The sequence below is a fragment of the Notechis scutatus genome, unplaced genomic scaffold (assembly GCF_049901735.1).
Source record: "Notechis scutatus isolate UNSWTSFEM ecotype Mainland unplaced genomic scaffold, rNotScu1.2 NSCUSCF54, whole genome shotgun sequence".
Classification (NCBI taxonomy): domain Eukaryota; kingdom Metazoa; phylum Chordata; class Lepidosauria; order Squamata; family Elapidae; genus Notechis; species Notechis scutatus.
Genome location: NW_028263162.1, coordinates 148,998 through 167,194, shown reverse-complemented (window position 1 = coordinate 167,194; position 18,197 = coordinate 148,998). Strand labels below are relative to the sequence as shown.

Here is an 18,197-nt window from a genome sequence, read left to right as displayed (position 1 = left end):
TCTTGTTTTAATGTTGTTCCACTTGTTCTTTAGGGCTGGTTTCCACTTTATTTCACTCCTCCCCTCTGTTTCTCTTTGTTCTTCTTTAATCTGCATTACCATTTCTATTTTTTGTAGTATAATGCTGTACATTTCCAAGCTTTCTTTCATCATTTCCTTCCTATTTTGTTGTTCCAATTTTATTTCGACACACATTTCTCCCATTTTGTACACTACTACTTCTTTTATTTTCCTTTCTTTAATATTTATTTCCAATCCAATTGTCTAGTAGTTTATTGCAACCAGCATCCTTTATATTAAATTTCAACAGTCAGTGTCCATAAGTCTTTGTTTCCAGCTTCCTTCTGTTGATTTCCAACTTTTTCCCAAAGTCACCAAATAATCCCAGGGCAATTTCTTCATGTATCTTTTTTCCCTTGTAATATTCTTTTCAGGGTTTTTATTTTATTATAATGGAATTCCTTTTGTTTCCTTTCAAATTCCAATTTTAAAAAGACTTTTCAAAGAGTCACTGAAATTTTCCCTTTGCCATTAAGTGGCGGGCTCAGTTCTGTTTCCACGTTCCACCCTTTCTTTTCCCTTTTTCCCTTTTTAAACTTTCATTAATTTCATTAATTCCAGTTATTAGCTATTTTTTCTTTTTAACACGTTCAACTTCAGCGTTTCATTATGCCTATTTAGTGCCAAAATCCAAATAGTTCCCCTGCCTCTTTTTCCAATGTAGAGGCCAGGCAAGTCCTGGGAAGAGGGAAGCCCAAGTCCCATGTTCCACTGCCACTTTTTTTCATACATGGGGCACTCAGGGGAAAGCAAAGCCCAGATCCATAGAGAGGGCTAGGAAAGAGGAAGGGATTTGAGGGAGGCCCCCATTTCTGGGAAGAGACTAACCTGGTTTATGAGTCCCTGGTTGAATGCTGGGGGGACGCAGCCCCGGGATTTCTCCAGCCTCACTTGGGCTCCGTGTCTTTCCAGGAGAGGCTCCTGTCAGGAAGAAACCAAGCAGGGCCGGGTCTTCAGAGGGGGGTCTGGGGTTACCTGGGAGGGAGAGTGGGAGAGGGAGGGAGGGAGACACAGAGAAAGAAAGAAAATATATGGAGCAACCTGTGAGTTAGCCAAGTCTTGGTGCAGGGCTTTAACTCCTCACCTAAGGGAAAAAGGTAGACCAGCATTTTCCAAACTTGGAAGTTGAAGATGAAGGGACTTTAATTCCCAGAATTCCCTGCCCAGCATGAGGAAGTCCATGCATTATTGGGTGGGGAACTCTGGGGGTTGAAGTCCATTCCTCTTCAAGTTTGAAAAACACTCATGCAGACCAACCTCTCTCCACGCGTTGCCTCCGTTTTGGGAAACAACAGAGACCCCTGAAGAGACCCTCAGTCATTGGCCGGCTTGCAGAATTCAGAAAACGTGGTTTCTTGTGGCCACCAGAAGTGAAACATGCCACCGTGAATTGGACTGACCCTCAATATCCCCTAAAGACCCGGATCCTGGTTTGGGAGCCACCCCAGCTGGTTCTGAGGCCGCCCTGGAGCCAAGCCTGGGACGCCCTGTGAATCCGGCCCCTTCCTGGCCCTTCAGGCTCAGGCAGAGTCGCCCAAGCTCCCCAGATCCTGAGTGAGGCTCTCCGGCCGCAAACCTCCTCCTCCTCCTCCTCCTCCTCCTCTCCCTCCCTCCTCCCCCCTCCTCCTCCTCCTCCTCCTCGTGGCTGCTCTGGCTGGGACCCCTGAGCCCCTGGCTCCTCCCTGGGGACGGAAGAGCCTCCACTGGGCCTCCCTTTGGGGCCTCTGCTAAGGCCACGGCTGGGGCTGAGGACGATGGGGGCTGGAGTCCTAGCCTTTGGGAGGCCCGCATGGGAACCCACTCGATCCGGGCAGGACAGAGATCCACCCAGAGGACCTGGAAAAAAAACCCTGGGAAGCAGCCCCTCCCTCCTTCCTTCATCCCAACGCCTGGCAGGAGGGAGAGAGAGAGAGGAAGCCGACCCAGAGAGGGTCACAGCCACATTCTCCCTTTTTTCTCAGTCTTGGGATTCGCCCCCAGCCTTTCTGCCCTGGGAAGCAGCAGCCCCAGTATCCTCAGTCCTGGCCTCACTGGGAATACTGGAAACCAGCATCCAGAACCATTTCTGTGGCTCCAAGCAGGAGAAAGAGCATCAAAGTCACCAGTTGATCCTCTGAACACCCAAATGTCTATCCAGGTTTGTCCAGACATTGGGGGGGATCACTGACCCCCCACTCCACCCCTAAAGCTACCTCTCTGTCCCATTCCCATTGTCCCAACATTTTTCCCTGAATGCCAAACTCTGATCCAGTTCACACATTCCGCCAACCCCCGTTCGCTCAGCCGTAGTTTACTCCAAGTGTTGCAGCTGCTGAAAACCCCCAAGGAGCCAGAAACTGATCCTAGGAAAAGCTCCCCATCCTGTCTGCAGACAGGCTGAGTTGACCCTCCCCACTAGGTGAGTCCACACAACGTCCTTAACCCAGGTTGATGGAAGAGAACTGCAATGTTGGCAATAGGTGCCAGGCCAAAACACATAAACCAGATGGTGGCATAGCGTGACGATCATAACGTCCCTTTCAGCCAATCCCAAGGAGGGCCCCTCAGAGGCGGGCTTTCTGACAGGAGGGAGGGGATGGACTCTCTGCAGACCCCACCTGACCCTGCAGGACCCCTCCATGCCCCCTCCTCACAGCAAAGCCCCCTGCCAAACCCTCTCCGAATCCAGCCCGTTGGAGGCCGCTTGACCGGCAAGGAGGAAGCCAGGCCCAGAGAGGCCCCTCAGCCTCGGCCAGATGGGTGGGAAGGTGGTCCGGAAGCCCCCAGGGGAGGCCGGCCCAGAGATCTTGGCCAGGCTGCTCAGAAGCAGTTCCATTGGCTCTTTCCCAGGGCTCCGAGGGAGCAGCTGGCCCAGAGTCTCCTAGCTGGCTTGGCGCTCCAGGCAGGACTGGAACTCAGCACCCCCCGATTGAAGCCCCACTCACCCAACCGACATCACTAGCATCCATACGACCCTCCGAACCTGGTCTCTTCCCCAGGGGCCACATTCACACATGCACCTCTTAACCATGGTTTGTTTCCCGAGGTTGAACCTGTTGGCCAAGAAGTCAGTGGATGATGGAGACTCGGAAGGAGATGAATTCCTGGAAGAGAAGCTGAACAAGTGGAGATACACAAGCAGGCCTCGACTTATTCATTTAGTGACCGATTCAAGTTACAACTGCACTGAGAAATGGGACTTAGGATCATTTTTCACAGTTAATGACCTTTGTAGCATCAAATGCAGAGATCAGAATTCAGGTGCTTGGCCACAATTTCATGTTTATGACCGTCATGGCTGCATCTCAAGTCACGTGGTCCCATTTTGCGACCTTCTGACAAGCAAAGTCAGATTCACTTAACAACCGGGTTCTTAACTTATTAACCACAATGATTCACTTAATGACTGTGGCAGGAAAGGTCATAAAAGGGGCAAAACTCACTTGGCAGATGTCTCCCTTAACGATAGAAATGTTGGGCTGATTTGTGGTCATAAGTCAAAGGACTCCCTGTTTTGGGTACCCTTTTCTTCTAGCGAGGACCCCGTTCACACAACACGCTTGACCAGGCCAGGGTCCTTGCAGCCCCCCAGAGAGAAGCCAGAGGTCCACGTGGAGCCTCCTCAGGGCCTGTGAGAAGCCCTGGATGACCACCCCCCTCCTCCCCTCCTCTGGGGTCTCCCTGGGACAAACCCAGAAGTTGGGGTGGGCTCATTCCTGACCCAGGAGGGGCTTCCTCCCCTCTGGGCCTCACCCGGCTTCGGTCAGACACGGCTGGGAACCTCCTGGAGGAGAAGAGAGTCTCATCGCACATCAACCTGGCCCTGAAAAGCCACAGCTTGAACCCGGAGCCACCCAGGATCTGGTCTGCAGGACCTGAGAGCAGAATCTGAGGGAGGTTCAGGGGGGAGAACTTCCAAGCGGTGGACCTGGGATACGGGCCTTCCTGTGTTCCTCCCTGACAGGGTGGGCCTGCCTGTCCCTTCAATTCCCCTCCACACTCAGCCCCCCACAGTTCCCCCTTCTGGAGTGAGAAGTCCATATTAATGTCCCCCCCAGTGAAGAAACATCCTCCCTGAACAACGGATCCAAATAAACCAGGAACAAAGGAGTTCCAACAGCACCTTCAAACCCCTTGGAGGTTTTTTGGTATAGAAAGTCTCAGCCCCAGAAATTGGGAAGGTCAGAGGGGTCCCTCCCCCCCAGTAGAAGATCCCCACAACAGAGGAAGAGCCACCAGATCTCCAGAAATCATGTCGCTAGAAAGCAGGTTGCACCATCCACCACACTGTGGGCATCACCGCCATCTTTGTAGGGTTTCCCTGTGATAAGATGGGTGGCCAGTAAATTGGATGGATGGATGGATGGATGGATAGATATTTAGATAGATAGATGATAGATAGATAGATAGATAGATAGATAGATAGATAGATAGATAGATAGATAGATAGATAGATAGATAGATAGATAGATAGATAGATAGATAGATAGATGATAGATAGATAGATAGATAGATAGATAGATAGATAGATAGATAGATAGATAGACAGACAGACAGACAGATAGATATGGATGGGTGGGTAGATATAGATATAGATAGATGATAGATAGAGATAGATATGGATGGATAAATAGATATAGAGACAGACAGACAGACAGACAGATAGATAGATACCGTGTTTCTCCAACAATACGGCCTCCACCAATAGGCCCAGCATGATCTAAGCATGAGGTGAAATTATGCCCCACCCCCAAAATTTAGGCCTATTTAAACCATGCGTTTCCCTGCCAATTCTGACATCATTCGTTACAACTACACGAGGTGAAGAGAAATGGGGGGGAAGGGCAGGGGTGGGTGGGGAGAAAACTTGCCTTTAGGAGTGCCCTGCAGGTAGCCTAGGCAAGAATACCCCAATCTACCGATAGAACATCAGCCGATAGAAGCTCCCCGAAGGCAGAGTCCCCAGCCGCTTCGGGGTGAGGCATGGCTGCCCGTGTCCTTTCGCCATTAGGCAGTGTCTTTCGGACGATGGAAGTTCCCCCTGGGCAGTCACCAGCCGCTTCGATCGGCTGGTAGAAGTGACCTTGGGGCGAGCACACACGCACACTCCCCTTGCCACGAGGCCGCATCTATCGGCCGACGAGAGCTCCCCGAAGGCAGAGTCCCCAGCCGCTTCGGGCGAGGTGTGGCTGCCCATGTCCGCTCGCCATTAGGCAGTATCTTTCAGGCGATGGAAGCCCCGAGGCCGCTTCTACTGGCCGATCGAAGTGGCTGGTGACTGCCCATGTGGAACTTCCATCGCCCGAAAGACACTGCCTAATGGCGAAAGGACACGGGCAGCCATGCCTCGCCCCCAAGCGGCTGGGGACTCTGCCTTCGGGGAGCTTTCATCAGACAATAGAAATGGACTCGTGGATAGGTACATGCGTATGGGCCGCTCTAGGTGGGGGAGGAAATTAAGTCACCCCCGAAAAAACGGCTAAGGGCGTCAAAAAAAAAAAAAAGGCCCAGACTTATTTTGTGAGAAACATGGTAGATGATAGATAGATAGATAGATAGATAGATAGATAGATAGATAGATAGATAGATAGATAGATAGATAGATAGATAGATAGATAGATAGATAGATAGATAGATAGATAGATAGATAGATAGATATCGATGAGTAGATATAGATAGATAATAAGAGATAGTTATGGATGGATAAATAGATATAGAGATAGATAGATAGATAGATAGATAGATAGATAGATAGATAGATAGATAGATAGATAGATAGATAGATAGATAGATAGAAAGAAAGAAAAGAAAGAAGAAAGAAAGAAAGAAAGAAAGAAAGAAAGAAAGAAAGAAAGAAAGAAAGAAAGAAAGAAAGAAAGAAAGAAAGAAAGAAAGAAAGAAAGAAAGAAAGAAAGAAAGAAAGAAAGAAAGACAGGGGTAGATAGATAGACCTGCAGAACTTACAGTCCATTCTTTATTTAAAAAAATAAGAAAAATCAAAATATAAAGAATCTTGGTGTATTATAGTAACATGGTAAGATAACACAGGAATAACAAGAAAATAAAAATAAAAAATTCCATCCATTCTATATCTTTCTCCCTATTTACCTAACGATCTAGTCCACAAGTTGTCACTTTCCTGCTTCTTAATGAGCTTTTATCTCAGAATTAATATTGCTAGAAAAGATGGGAAATGAAATTTCACTTCAGGCACAAGCAATTTTAAAACCGACCGCAATTAAGATCAATATATGGGATTATGACATAAAACAGAGTTCCAAACAGGGTCTACTCTTAACCTTAGGCAGAGATCAAGGGTGCCGATTGTCATTAGAAGACAGGCAACACTACAGTTAAATGGCATTAACTTAGAAGTGGCACCAAACCCCATTGCTCTGGGTGACCTTCCCCAGCAATCTCTGGAGACAAGAGGCCATGTTGAAGGACAGCAGAAGTCAATTTCCTGGGTGCTGAACTCTCTTCCCCAGCATCACTTTCTGGACTTGCCCTGACAGGAAGGAAGGACCACAACCGAAACAGAACAATGATCCCAGGGCTGTATCTGTAATTTTTACTAACATGTTTTATTCCAGCCTCTCCTCTGCAGATGGAGCCCAGAAAAAGTTCAGGATCCCAAGAGGAGAAGTTGCTTCTTGCTGTAATTATGACCATCTGGGCCTTTGAGACCTGTGATGCTATATCTCCAGTTTTTGACTTTGATGCAGGCATCAGATTGAAGCCACATGCAAAGGATCTTGTATCAGAAAAGGATAAATTCCTTGGGTGAAGCTCTCTGGGACCAAGTTTTGGGACAGGTACAGGCTCTGCTCTTGATTGCACCTTTCTCTCCTTTGCAGATGAAACTGAGTGATTCTCTGTTTAGATCAGGAAAGCCACTGGCACTTCTCAGAGTCTTTGCATTTTTCCAACTGTTCCTGTTGTTTGCCTTAGAAACAGGAAGTGGATTGATTAATGCCACGAATGATGGACCTCCTGCTTCTGCTTCTGATGCTGCTGGTGTCCCCATCAGTCTGTGGGAAGCTGAGAAGGAAATGCCCATTGAGTTTGGAGCACCAGGATGGCTTCAGTCGATGGAGCTTTTACAGGCCTGGAGACCATCTCATTGGTGTGGTCACAACTGCATCATTATTGTCACCTATAATGTGGCATTTCAACAGTCCTCCTATTCCTTCTTTGTAAGTCATGCAGGGTGATGGAGTTGCACTCCCTCCATGTGCAATTCTAACACTCTCCTTTTCTTCTTATTTCACTTATTTTTGTACTGCAGGACCTGTCTAATTTCCTGAATGATTTTTATTTCCACGGCTTCCCTCTTTTACCTTATTTTGTGGAAAAGAGTAAAATCCAAAGATGGAGTTTTAAAAGAACCTGAATGAAATCCAGATGATTTTCCTTTCTCGGTTCATTCCTGAGTTCATCACTTGAATAATGACCTTTGTTTAAGTAGCAATTGAAACAATTGTAGTTGCCTCTCTCATTTGCATAATTGATCATTCGATTTGGATCAATGTTGGCCTAAGGCTTAGTAGGTTTGTGAAGGATTATATATTTTAAAAATATTTGTTGTTGCTATTGAATATAATAACATGAATACTGTTTTTACAATAGGAAGAATTCTACTCTAGCAAATACCCCAAGATCAATTTTTGTTGTTCAAATGGTCAACAAGAATTCCCAGCTGCTGCACAATCTCACACTTGGTTACAACCTCCATGAAAGTCATTTGAACCCTTTACGCACTTCAGATGCCTTGCTGGACATTCTTTCCACTGGAGAAGCCAATGTCCCCAACTACGGCTGTGGGAGGAAGGAGAACCTCCTGGCTGTGATTGATGAAGCTTCCAGGGACATCTCCATCCAGATGTCAACATTAGGAGGCACCTACAAAGTCCCACAGGTTTGTGTGTGTTTTTCTGTATCTAAGGTGAGCGGGGTGGTGGGGATGAACAACAGATCCAATATCTTCATAGAATTCAAGAGCTGTTTTTCAGAATATTAGGGAACATATAAACTATGTTTTAGTCTATTATGTTCATCTTCAAGTTCACCATTAAAGGCCTGAAGAGCCATAAGGTCCCTATAGAGGATATTCTACTGAATATTCAACTATTGAAAAACTATCCAGGTTTTGAGGTCCTCCATTACCATATTCATTTTCACATATCAATATCTGCCTTATCCAATTGGAATCAAGTTGGCAATAGTCCTGTCTATGTATAAAAAATTATTGAGATCACAGGATCTGAAGAGTATCTTTGGGGTGGATAAAAGTAGTTCAGCTCCTGCCCTCTGAGATACAGTAAGTTATGAATTTATAACATTTCTACTTTGTATAAATTCAGGGTATATAATTATTGGTTTAAAATTAAAGCAAGTCCCAAAACAGGCAAAATTTCAATTAAAGACTTATTGTATTGTATAACTGACAATTTGTGTTAGGAGTTGCGGTCTCTTAGTCTCTTGTACATCTGGAGAAGAAGCTGAAAAATTGTTCCACAAAGAATTTGGGATATAGAAGCTGAGAAAGAGGTTTCAGTAGTCAGAAATAGCATATAAAACTGCCCTATATCTTAGATCCAAACATTGTATCTGACATCTGCTAATTTGAATCTAATAGTTGGAATTGTAGGGGTGACACAGAAATTTACATTGCATTTTAATTGTTTTTTATTTAATATGATTTTGCATTCCATTTTTATAGACAATCTTGTTAATATTCTGTCTTAAATATTTTAAACCGTGACTAAGGAACAAACTGTTCTGATATGTTCATCAGAACAAAATTGGGTATGTCAATAACTAATATTTTGGAGTTGATCTGGACCACATTATAACACAGCATTCTTCATTACTTTTTCAGATCACTACTGCAATTGCTTCAGAGGCTCTGAGTGATAAAAGGAGATTCCCCTTTTTCCACCAGATGCTCCCCAAAGAAGGATTCCACTACCCAGCAATTGTCCAGCTGCTCCTCCATTTCAGATGGACCCTGATTGGTCTCTTTGCTTCAGACACAGAGAATGGAGAGAATTTCATGAGGACTTTCCCTCCGATGCTTGTCAGGAATGGAATTTGTGTGGTTATATCACAACGATTCACAACCAATGGGCAAACATCCCCCCTCAGGGAGGCCCTTTCTAAGTGGAGACAAATCAATGTCTTTGTTCACTTTATGGAATTTATTCCTATCTGGGACAGAATTTTTACTTTCCATAAAGCACTTATGCATTTGCCAGGACCCATTGAAGGGAAAGTCTGGATCCTCACAAGTTTTGCATGGTATAAAATAGAGAAGCACAGACTTCTCAAATACATCCATAGTATTTGGAACTTTGGTTATCTGAATAAAAAAAGGCCAAGGGATGCTGCCTTTGAACCTTATTTCTTTGTGGAAGATCAGTTTCAAGATCATTATTTTCGCTGTTCCCTTTCCAAGCACGTCTTTTCTGTCAAAGGCCGCAGAAGATGCACCCAGAAAGCCCCACTGGAGACCCAGGAGAAAAGGAACAGGAAACGGATCATGAATGACCCTCATCGCTACAGCTTCATTCAGACTTTGGCCCAGGCCATGAATGCCGCCTATTCCTCCAGATCGAGGAGGGGAAGGAAGGAGGAAGAAAAGAGGTTGGGGGTTCCGAGGCTGCAGCCATGGCAGGTATGGGGTCCCGATAGGGATCCATTAATCTGATTAATCCATTAAACGTAAATTCATTTACACTATAAATTCACTCGCCAAGACCAACACCAACCATAAGAACCTCCGTTGTCGCCCTGACCTAACCATATAGCAACGTGCCCGCTCCCGTGTACTCCGCACCGAACTCAAAAAACGTCTAGACAATGGAGAGAAGGACCTGTACATTGACTACCATGCTGACTGTATCAAAAGTAAGCCACACAACCCGCAACTCTGCTTTAACCCTCAACCACAACCCTACCTCAACTGATCCACCATCACCCAAGACTAGGCATGCACGCCCCTAACTACCTCAATTCCAACTACTGCTGGCCTTAAATGCAAACTACTCAATGCAAGAAGCCTCGTGAATAAAATACCTGAATTTTTCCTCCTACTAAATATGGCTAAATTCGACATTATATTTGTCTGTGAAACATGGCTCAATGCATCTCTCCCTGACTCCATTACCACAGTAAGAGACTATCATGTTTACCAATCAGATCGTGAAATTCGAGAGGAGGTGGTGTTGCTATCTACTATAAAAATCCTTACATCTAAAAATATCCAAGTTACCCAGGAGCTTGCTCTTCCTGAGACCATCATCTGTGAACTATCCTTAAATATCACAATTCGATTCTTACTATGTTACAGAGCACCTGATTATGACATCGAACATGTAAACAAGCTAAATACATTACTAACATGGGCTGCATCCTGCCCATACCCTTTTATCTTTCTTGGCGATTTCAATCTACCTCATATTGACTGGACCCTAAATGATTGTACAACTGAAATCATACACACAACCTTCTACAATGCTATTACAAATCTGGGACTGGAACAACTAGTAACCAACAACACTAGACTAAACAACTGCCTCGATCTCATCTTCTGCAATAGTTTGAATTTAATTTACGGAATACAAACTAAAGAACCCTTTTCCAGCAGTGACCACAATATGATTGACTTTTGTCTCAACATACGCCCACACAAAAATCACCACAATGATGTAATCCCCAATTGTAACTTCAAAAAGGCAACTATGATCTTATAGACAATGATCTCTCATCCCTTGATTGGCAATCTCTATTCACTGGATGCAATACTGTTGAAGACCATTACAACATATTTTTACTTGAAGTCAAAAGAGTCATCAAACTATATGTACCAACAACAACTCCCAAAACAAAACAAAAAGCAGATTACCCATAACAATAAGGAAACTTCAATCCAAAAAGAGATCACTCTGGCGGAAAAACAAATCTGGTCACGTTGCCAATTTCAAAAGCCGATACAAAAATTTATGCCACCAGATAAAGACCAAATGCATCAATTATCACATTAAACAAGAGGAAAACCTTCTAAGCACCAATTCCACCCGTGCTTTTTACAATTTTGTAAACAACAAACTAAAAGACTCAAGGTCTATCCCACCCTTGATAGGAGCTGATGGTAAAGACTGCAACGACGACACCATTAAAGCCAACATCTTTAACACATTCTTCGGCTCAGTATTTGTAAACAGCAATGGATCATGCCCAGTATTTCCTAGCCGAATCACAGATAACAACAATGATCTAATACATATCGATTTTACAGAAGACAATGTTGAAAAAGCACTATGCAATCTAAAACCATCTCTATCTATTGGACCGGATGGAATATGTGCCTACTTCTTAAAAAAGCTATCCACTGCCATAGCCAAACCTCTAAGCATAATCTTTGAAAAATCTTTCAGGACCAGCTCCTTGCCTAACCTATGGTCACAAGCCACAGTCATCCCCATCTTCAAAAAGGGAGACCCAAGCCTAGTTGAAAATTACAGACCAATCTCCTTATGCTGCGTCACCTGTAAAGTCATGGAATCAATTATTAACCAATCCATCATCCTCCACTTAGAGACAAACAACCTACTCTCCAATAAACAATTTGGTTTCAGAAAAAAACTATCCTGTAATCTGCAACTCTTACACTGCAAAAACATATGGACGACACAACTCAACCAGGGCAAAGCAATAGACGCAATCTACATAGATTTCTGTAAAGCCTTTGATTCAGTGGTACACGACAAACTACTCCTAAAAATAAAATCCTATGGTATCTCTGGACAACTGAATAACTGGATAGAAGCATTCCTGTCAAACAGACAACAAATGGTCAAAATTGGGAGCGTCCTATCAAATTCTGTACCTGTCAATAGTGGTGTCCCCCAAGGCAGTGTTCTAGGACCAACTCTCTTCATACTCTACATAAATGACCTCTGTGATCATATTAAGAGCAATTGCGTTCTTTTCGCTGATGATGTAAAGCTGTTCAATACCACAGACAATACTGCTACCCTACAAAAGATCTTGACTATGTATCAGAATGGTCAAACAAATGGCAACTTCAAATCTCAACAAATAAATGCTCTGTCTTACATATTGGCAAAAAAATCAGAAAATAAAATACAAGCTGAATAGTCAAGATCTTGTTGATGACCCAAGCTCTGTAAAGGACCTTGGAATACTCACCTCTAATGATCTAAGTGCTAGAGCCCACTGCAACTACATAGCCAAAAAGGCATTAAGAGTTGTTAACCTAATCCTACGTAGCTTTTTCTCTGGTAATATCACACTACTAACCAGAGCATACAAAACATTTGCTAGACCAATACTCGAATACAGTTCATCAGTCTGGAACCCACATTACGTATCTGATATTAGCACAATTGAGAAAGTCCAGAAATATTTCACAAGAAGAGTTCTCCACTCCTCTACTCGTTGTAGAATACCTTATGCCACCAGACTTGAAATTCTAGAACTAGAAAACCTTGAATTACGCCGTCTTCGGTCTGATTTAAGCATGGTATATAAAATCATACATTGCAATGTCCTACCTGTCAATGAATACTTCAGCTTCAACCATAACAACACAAGAGCACACAATAGATACAAACTCAAAGTTAACCGCACCAAACTTGATTGCAGGAAATACGACTTCAACAATAGAGTGGTCAATGTCTGGAATACTCTACCCGACTCTGTAGTTTCTTCCCCAAACCCCAAAAACTTTAACCTTAGACTGTCTACTATTGACCTCACCCCTTTCATAAGAGGTCTGTAGGGGGCGTGCATAAGCGCACCAACGTGCCTACCGTCCCTGTCCTATTTTTTCTCTTATTCTTCTTTTATTTTTCTTATATGTACCCATTTCATGTATTCACAACTATGTATACACTTATACTTATTATCTTGTAAACAATTGGCAAATCAAATAAATAAATAAATAAAAATAAATAGATCCTTTGGAGAAGGAACCCAAAGGAGAAGGAGGGGAACATCTCAACCTTCTTGTGCTGCAAAAGGTCAAGAGATTTGCACCATCTAATTGCTCCTGTCTGACGCTCCGGAATAACAGGGAGCAGATCTGAAGTTTCTGTCTAGCCTCTGTTAGAAGAAATCTCCTTGTGGGTTCAGTTCCAAGTGGGGAAGAAAGACGCTGGAAACATGGTCACTGCTTGGAAGATGGTTTAATGGTGTTCAGGAGCACATGCCTTGGTTGAGGAAAGAAGGGCTGAGATGCTGAGAGTGCAACTGTTTTATGCCCTCTGTTGGGATTTGAATTTGAGCTTGTATTCTGATCGGTTGTCAGACTCCCATGGGGCCATGCAGGGGCAACTCTGTAGACTGTCCTGAGTCCCAGGCTTGGTTGAGCCTTGCTGGGTGATGGTGATGTAATGAAAGGGCTTTGGGCAATTCCTATTATAGCTTTACCTGGAGTAGATCTTTGTTATGTAAAATAGACTGGCCTAGGCCAGAGTAATGGTCCATTAGCAAAGGTGGGAGGGGGGCTGTGAGTTTCTACTTTTCTTTTTAGGGGAAATATATTCTGCCTTTTAGTATATCCTAAAATATTTTATTTTCCTAGGAATGAGAAGGGTTTTAACTCCCAACACCTCTTTCAGTCATTGGAAGAGTGTTGAATCCTCCCTTGTCCAACTGAGAGATTTTGCAAGTTGGAGAAGCTGCTCTCATAATCTCCTCCTTGTCTTCTCTCAAGACTCAGTTTCAGGTTGCAGTCAAGTATGATTTTGGGATTGTTTTCATAAACATGTATTTATTTACAAATAACTCAAGATGGCAAATGTCTCCAACACAGCTTCCTCCTTCATCCAGTCCACTTTTATTACACTCAGAGACCAGCATTACAAATAATAATAATAATAATAATAATAATAATAATAATAATAATAATAATGGAGAAAAATAAAAATAAACAACAGTCAATGGGCAGTTAGAGTCTGCCTAATGCTGAGTCATGTGCGAATATGTGGCAATATAAATGTCCTAAATAAATAAATACATAATTTTGCGTTACAGCAGAACAGAATTTGGCCCCATTCAGAGGAACTCCTTACTACTGATCTGATAACTGCAGTTGCACATAAAAGAGTTCCGTATTTCCCAGATATTAGGAGAGGCGTCACAAAGTGAATCCCTGAGTCCTGATAGGAGATGCCGCATAGCAGGCTGTGAAGTCACTGGTGGGATTCAAATGTTTTTACTACTGGTTCTGTGGGCATGGCTTTAATTTGTGGGCGTGGCTTGGTGGTCACGTGACCAGATGGGCGTGGCTTGGTGGCCATGTGACTGAGTGGGCTTGGCCAGGTGGCCATGTGACTGGCAAACGAAATACAATTGGTCCTCGCTTAATGGCCGGTTGCTTAGCCAGTGTTCTAATTTATGACTGATCTCCCCAGAGCTACTTGTCCTGTTTTTGGAGTTTTGACAACCATAAACACAAACACACAAACACACATGCACACACACACACTCAGACACTCGAGTTCGAGTGGCCCCTTGTCCACAGGGCCCCAGTCTCAGCTCAGGCATTCTTTCTTTGTATCGGCCCCCTGAAACGGCTCTGGGAACTCCGTTGCAGCTCTCGGAGGTTAATTCCCTTTGGACTTTTGGCAGGGTTAGTCGATATAAATATCTCGTTGCTCTAAAGGCTGCTCAAATAAACATTCTTGGGAAGAGCAGCCCCATTTTGTTGGATTTCCAGATCTTTGAGACCTTGTTTGAGTTCACTAAGTGCACTAACTCATCCCCCATCCTTAAAAGCCCTTCCCTGCAGAAGCCACGGGGGCTGAGTACCAATGAGTAGTTTTGTGTTCATTTTCCCCACAACAACAACCCTGTGAGTTGAGTTGGGCTGAGAGACTGGCCCCCAATCCCCCAGCCTGCTTCATGACCAAGGCGGGTCTTGAACTCACAGCCTCTTGCTTTCTAATTCGCAGGCTTAACCAGTAGAGCAAACTGGTTCCCTTATATACTTATCAAGCTTGGCACAATCCTTCATCCAGTGCATCATTAATGTTCTTATATGAGACACTATAATTTATCAAATCCTAAAACCCAGATATTTTTCTACTGCTTTTTAGTCATACAGTTGTTTCTAGGAGGAAATCATAAATATTTTTCTGGAAAGTTGGTAATGTTTAAATAACATAAAAGTATATTTGCCTGAGAATTGCTATAAATCTTGTATAATAGCAATTTATCAACCCTATTATATTAATGACAACATAGAAAAATTGATGACTTAACGACAAAATGTTGTATCTTCCCATTTTCATGACAAAGATTAAAAAAAACCTAAAGATTATTTGAGTACCATTTTAAAATCAGTTTTTATCCACTTAATTATCATACCATCCACCCCTCACTGAACTGGGTTTCTGATCACATCACAAAATTGTTTGTTACTCTTTCCTGAGATCAAGTTATATCAGCAGTATTTCCATAATGTATTTAGGAAATGTAATAATATGTGAGGATGACTTGCATAGAGCACATAAGTTACATCCCCCCCCTTTCCCACAATCCATTTAGAAAGGGCAGTGATTGGAGGAAATGACTTTTTGGGGGTGGAGGAGAGATTCTGCCTGGGGAAGAACCAGATAAAAGGAGGACACCTACAGCTGCATAAAAAAAGGGTCGGTGGGAGATTTGTACTTTCTGACTCCCCAAATCCTGTCAGTGCAGCATTACAGGGAAGTGGGCCTAGCTCAGGTTTCCTGTCTGGGCTTCCTGGGAGAGGATTACCCTGAAAATTTTCTTCTTGACAAATCCGTGTTTCTGATAACCAACCTGTTGCTTTCAGGAAGTTCATAAATCTCCTTTTTTCTGTTGTTCAACTACATTTTGTCAAAATCTATATTGTCAAAATATGATCAACAATTTTTTGTGAACTTTTTTCGTTCACTTGTAAGATAGTGGTAACATCTATTTTCCTAATGAAGCATGTGTGTAAATTAGACAACTACAGAAGAAAGATTCAAATGTGAAAAAGCGTCTGGGATAATAAACAAAGTTTTCTGCTTTTAAAATTGCTGCATGTTCCCATTCTAGTTCCATCCTTTCCTGGAGAAGAATGAGTTTGTTAATATTTCAAACTATAAACTCTACATGGACTCAAATGGAAAGGTAGCAGCAGATCTGGGCATTTCGGGCTTCTTGGTTCTTCCCAGGGATGATCCCAGGAGAGAGGTTCCGGCGTATTTTGAAAGAAACAGACTTTATATCATCCAAGATGCTCTTTCACGGCTAAAGGTGCTCAACAAGGTAAGAGAAAGTTTGGTGTCTTTCCTCTGTTTTCCAAAGCCTGAGGTCCCATTTCAAGAGGGCTGATGCTATTCCCCAAAGGTGGTTGACCTTCAGCGAGAACTGAATCTGGGCAGTAGAAACCGGATTTTTTTCCTTAGGCTGCTTGGGAGGCTTCAATATTGTTCCATTTTGTGGACCGCATACAATTAAGGGTCTCCATCAAACGGGTGAGAAACCCACAAGGGCTGGGGAATGTGTCGCTAGTAGCTTCTGGTTGTTTGTTCCTTGTGCCCAGAAGAGCAACGAAGGCAGCACTTCTGCTGACCGGGGCCTGAATCCAGGCTTGGACTGTATCGGATGGGATTGAATCATGAGTGGACGGAGGTCCTTTTGGCCCCATTGGGGGAAAGAAGCTTCCTCTTGTCCTGCTTGGGGAAAAGTGTCCCCTGAAGGGGCAGCTCCATAATCTGGGAGGCTCTTAAGGAGGCCAGACCTGGCCAGAGCTCTCTATGCCTCCCTTTCACCCTCCCTGGGATGGAGCAATGGGCCTTCTGCTCCTAGGAAGCAGCTCCAAGGCTTCAGTTCACGTGAAATTATCAAGATTGTTCTGATATCACACCTTACAATTATGGGTGTAAGAAGAGGGGAGAAATGTGTGTTAATGGGGTCATGAGAAGGAACCGACTGGTTATCACTTAATGCTGAAATCTTTTCTCAGTTCCATCCAGGGGTGGGATTCAAATTTTGCAACAACCGGTTCTGTGGGCATGGCTTAATTTGTGGGCCTGGCTTGGTGGTCACATGACCGGATGGGCATGTCTTGTTGGCCATGTGACTGGCAAAACAAATACAATTGGTCCTTGCTTAATGGCCAGTTGCTTAGCAAGTTTTTGAATTTATGACTGATCTCCCCAGAGCTCCTTGACTTGTTTTTGGAGATTTGACAACCATAAACACACAAACACAAACACAGCCTTCTAACCCTGCTATTCTTTGATTCTGTAAGGATCTCCTGCTGGAGCAGGGGGTTGGACTAGATGACCTCCGAGAACCCTTGCAGGCCAGCCCTAGATTGCTGTGCTGCTTCAAAGAGTCTTCTGAAGCCAGGGTTTGTGTCCTTCCTTCCTCTCCTTTTCTCTCTCTCTCTCTCTCTCCCTCCTTCCATGTATTTATCTATCCATTCATATATCTCATTCACTTTTTCCTCCCTCTGTCTCTTCCTTTCTTTTTCTTTCTTTGTCCCCTTCTTCCATCTCTCCCTTTCTTTGTCTATCCCTTTTCTTCCTTTTGCTTCCTTTCTCTCTTTTTTTCTTTCTTTCTCTTTCTGTTTTCTTTCTTGTCTCTCTCTTCCTCTCTCATTCCCTCTTTTTTTCTCTTTCCCTCTCCCCCCTTTGTGTGTGTGTGTGTGTGTGTGTGTAAAAGAGAGGCACGGATAAGTCTGACCAGGTCTGGTCTCTTTAAGAACCTCCCCAACTATGAACCGGCCCTTTCAGTGGACACTTTTCCCCAAGCAGGACGAAGCTTCTTTCCCAATGGGACCAAAAGGACCTCCACCCAATCATGATTCAAATTCATCTGAATTCAGGCCCTGGTCAACAGAATTCCCTTTTTCTTTGCTATTTTGGGCACAAGGAGCAAACAAACCTGGAGCTCTTATTGACACATTCCCCAGCCCTTGTGGGTTTCTCACCAGTTGGAAGGAGATACTAAACCATAGATGGTTCACAAAATGGAGCAGTGCGAGAAGGTGAGGGTGAGGGTAGGGGATAGCGAAGCGGCCGGGTCCCTTTCTTCCCCTCTCTCTCCCCCACTCTGTATGTGTGTGTGTCTGTGAATGTGTCTGTGTCTGTGAATGTGTCTGTGAATGT

General features: G+C 43.8%; 1 protein-coding gene and 1 long non-coding RNA gene across 2 annotated transcripts in view; one reads left to right on the top strand and one right to left on the bottom strand.

Moving 5' to 3' along the window:
- The first annotated feature begins 7,345 nt into the window (after positions 1-7,345).
- LOC148128477 (vomeronasal type-2 receptor 26-like) lies at positions 7,346-16,898 on the top strand. The gene is made up of 3 exons (XM_087949039.1): positions 7,346-7,957; positions 8,921-9,715; positions 16,135-16,898. The coding sequence occupies exons 1-3, from the start codon at positions 7,718-7,720 to the stop codon at positions 16,411-16,413; spliced, it is 1,314 nt and encodes a 437-aa protein (XP_087805165.1). The 5' UTR covers positions 7,346-7,717; the 3' UTR covers positions 16,414-16,898.
- The window catches only part of LOC148128476 (uncharacterized), a 32,055-nt gene continuing 28,076 nt past the window's right edge, over positions 14,219-18,197 (bottom strand). Inside the window, exon 2 of the long non-coding RNA XR_015746377.1 lies at positions 14,219-14,561. This is a non-coding gene — a long non-coding RNA (uncharacterized LOC148128476). The remainder of the gene's footprint in view (positions 14,562-18,197) is intronic.

Excerpts from the sequence above, each read along its gene's own strand:
- LOC148128477 (XM_087949039.1), top strand. The coding sequence starts at position 7,718 with ATGGTCAACAAGAATTCCCAGCTGCTGCACAATCTCACACTTGGTTAC. Across the intron at positions 7,958-8,920 it reads GCACCTACAAAGTCCCACAG|ATCACTACTGCAATTGCTTC; the intron begins GTTTGTGTGTGT and ends TTACTTTTTCAG. Across the intron at positions 9,716-16,134 it reads CGAGGCTGCAGCCATGGCAG|TTCCATCCTTTCCTGGAGAA; the intron begins GTATGGGGTCCC and ends TTCCCATTCTAG.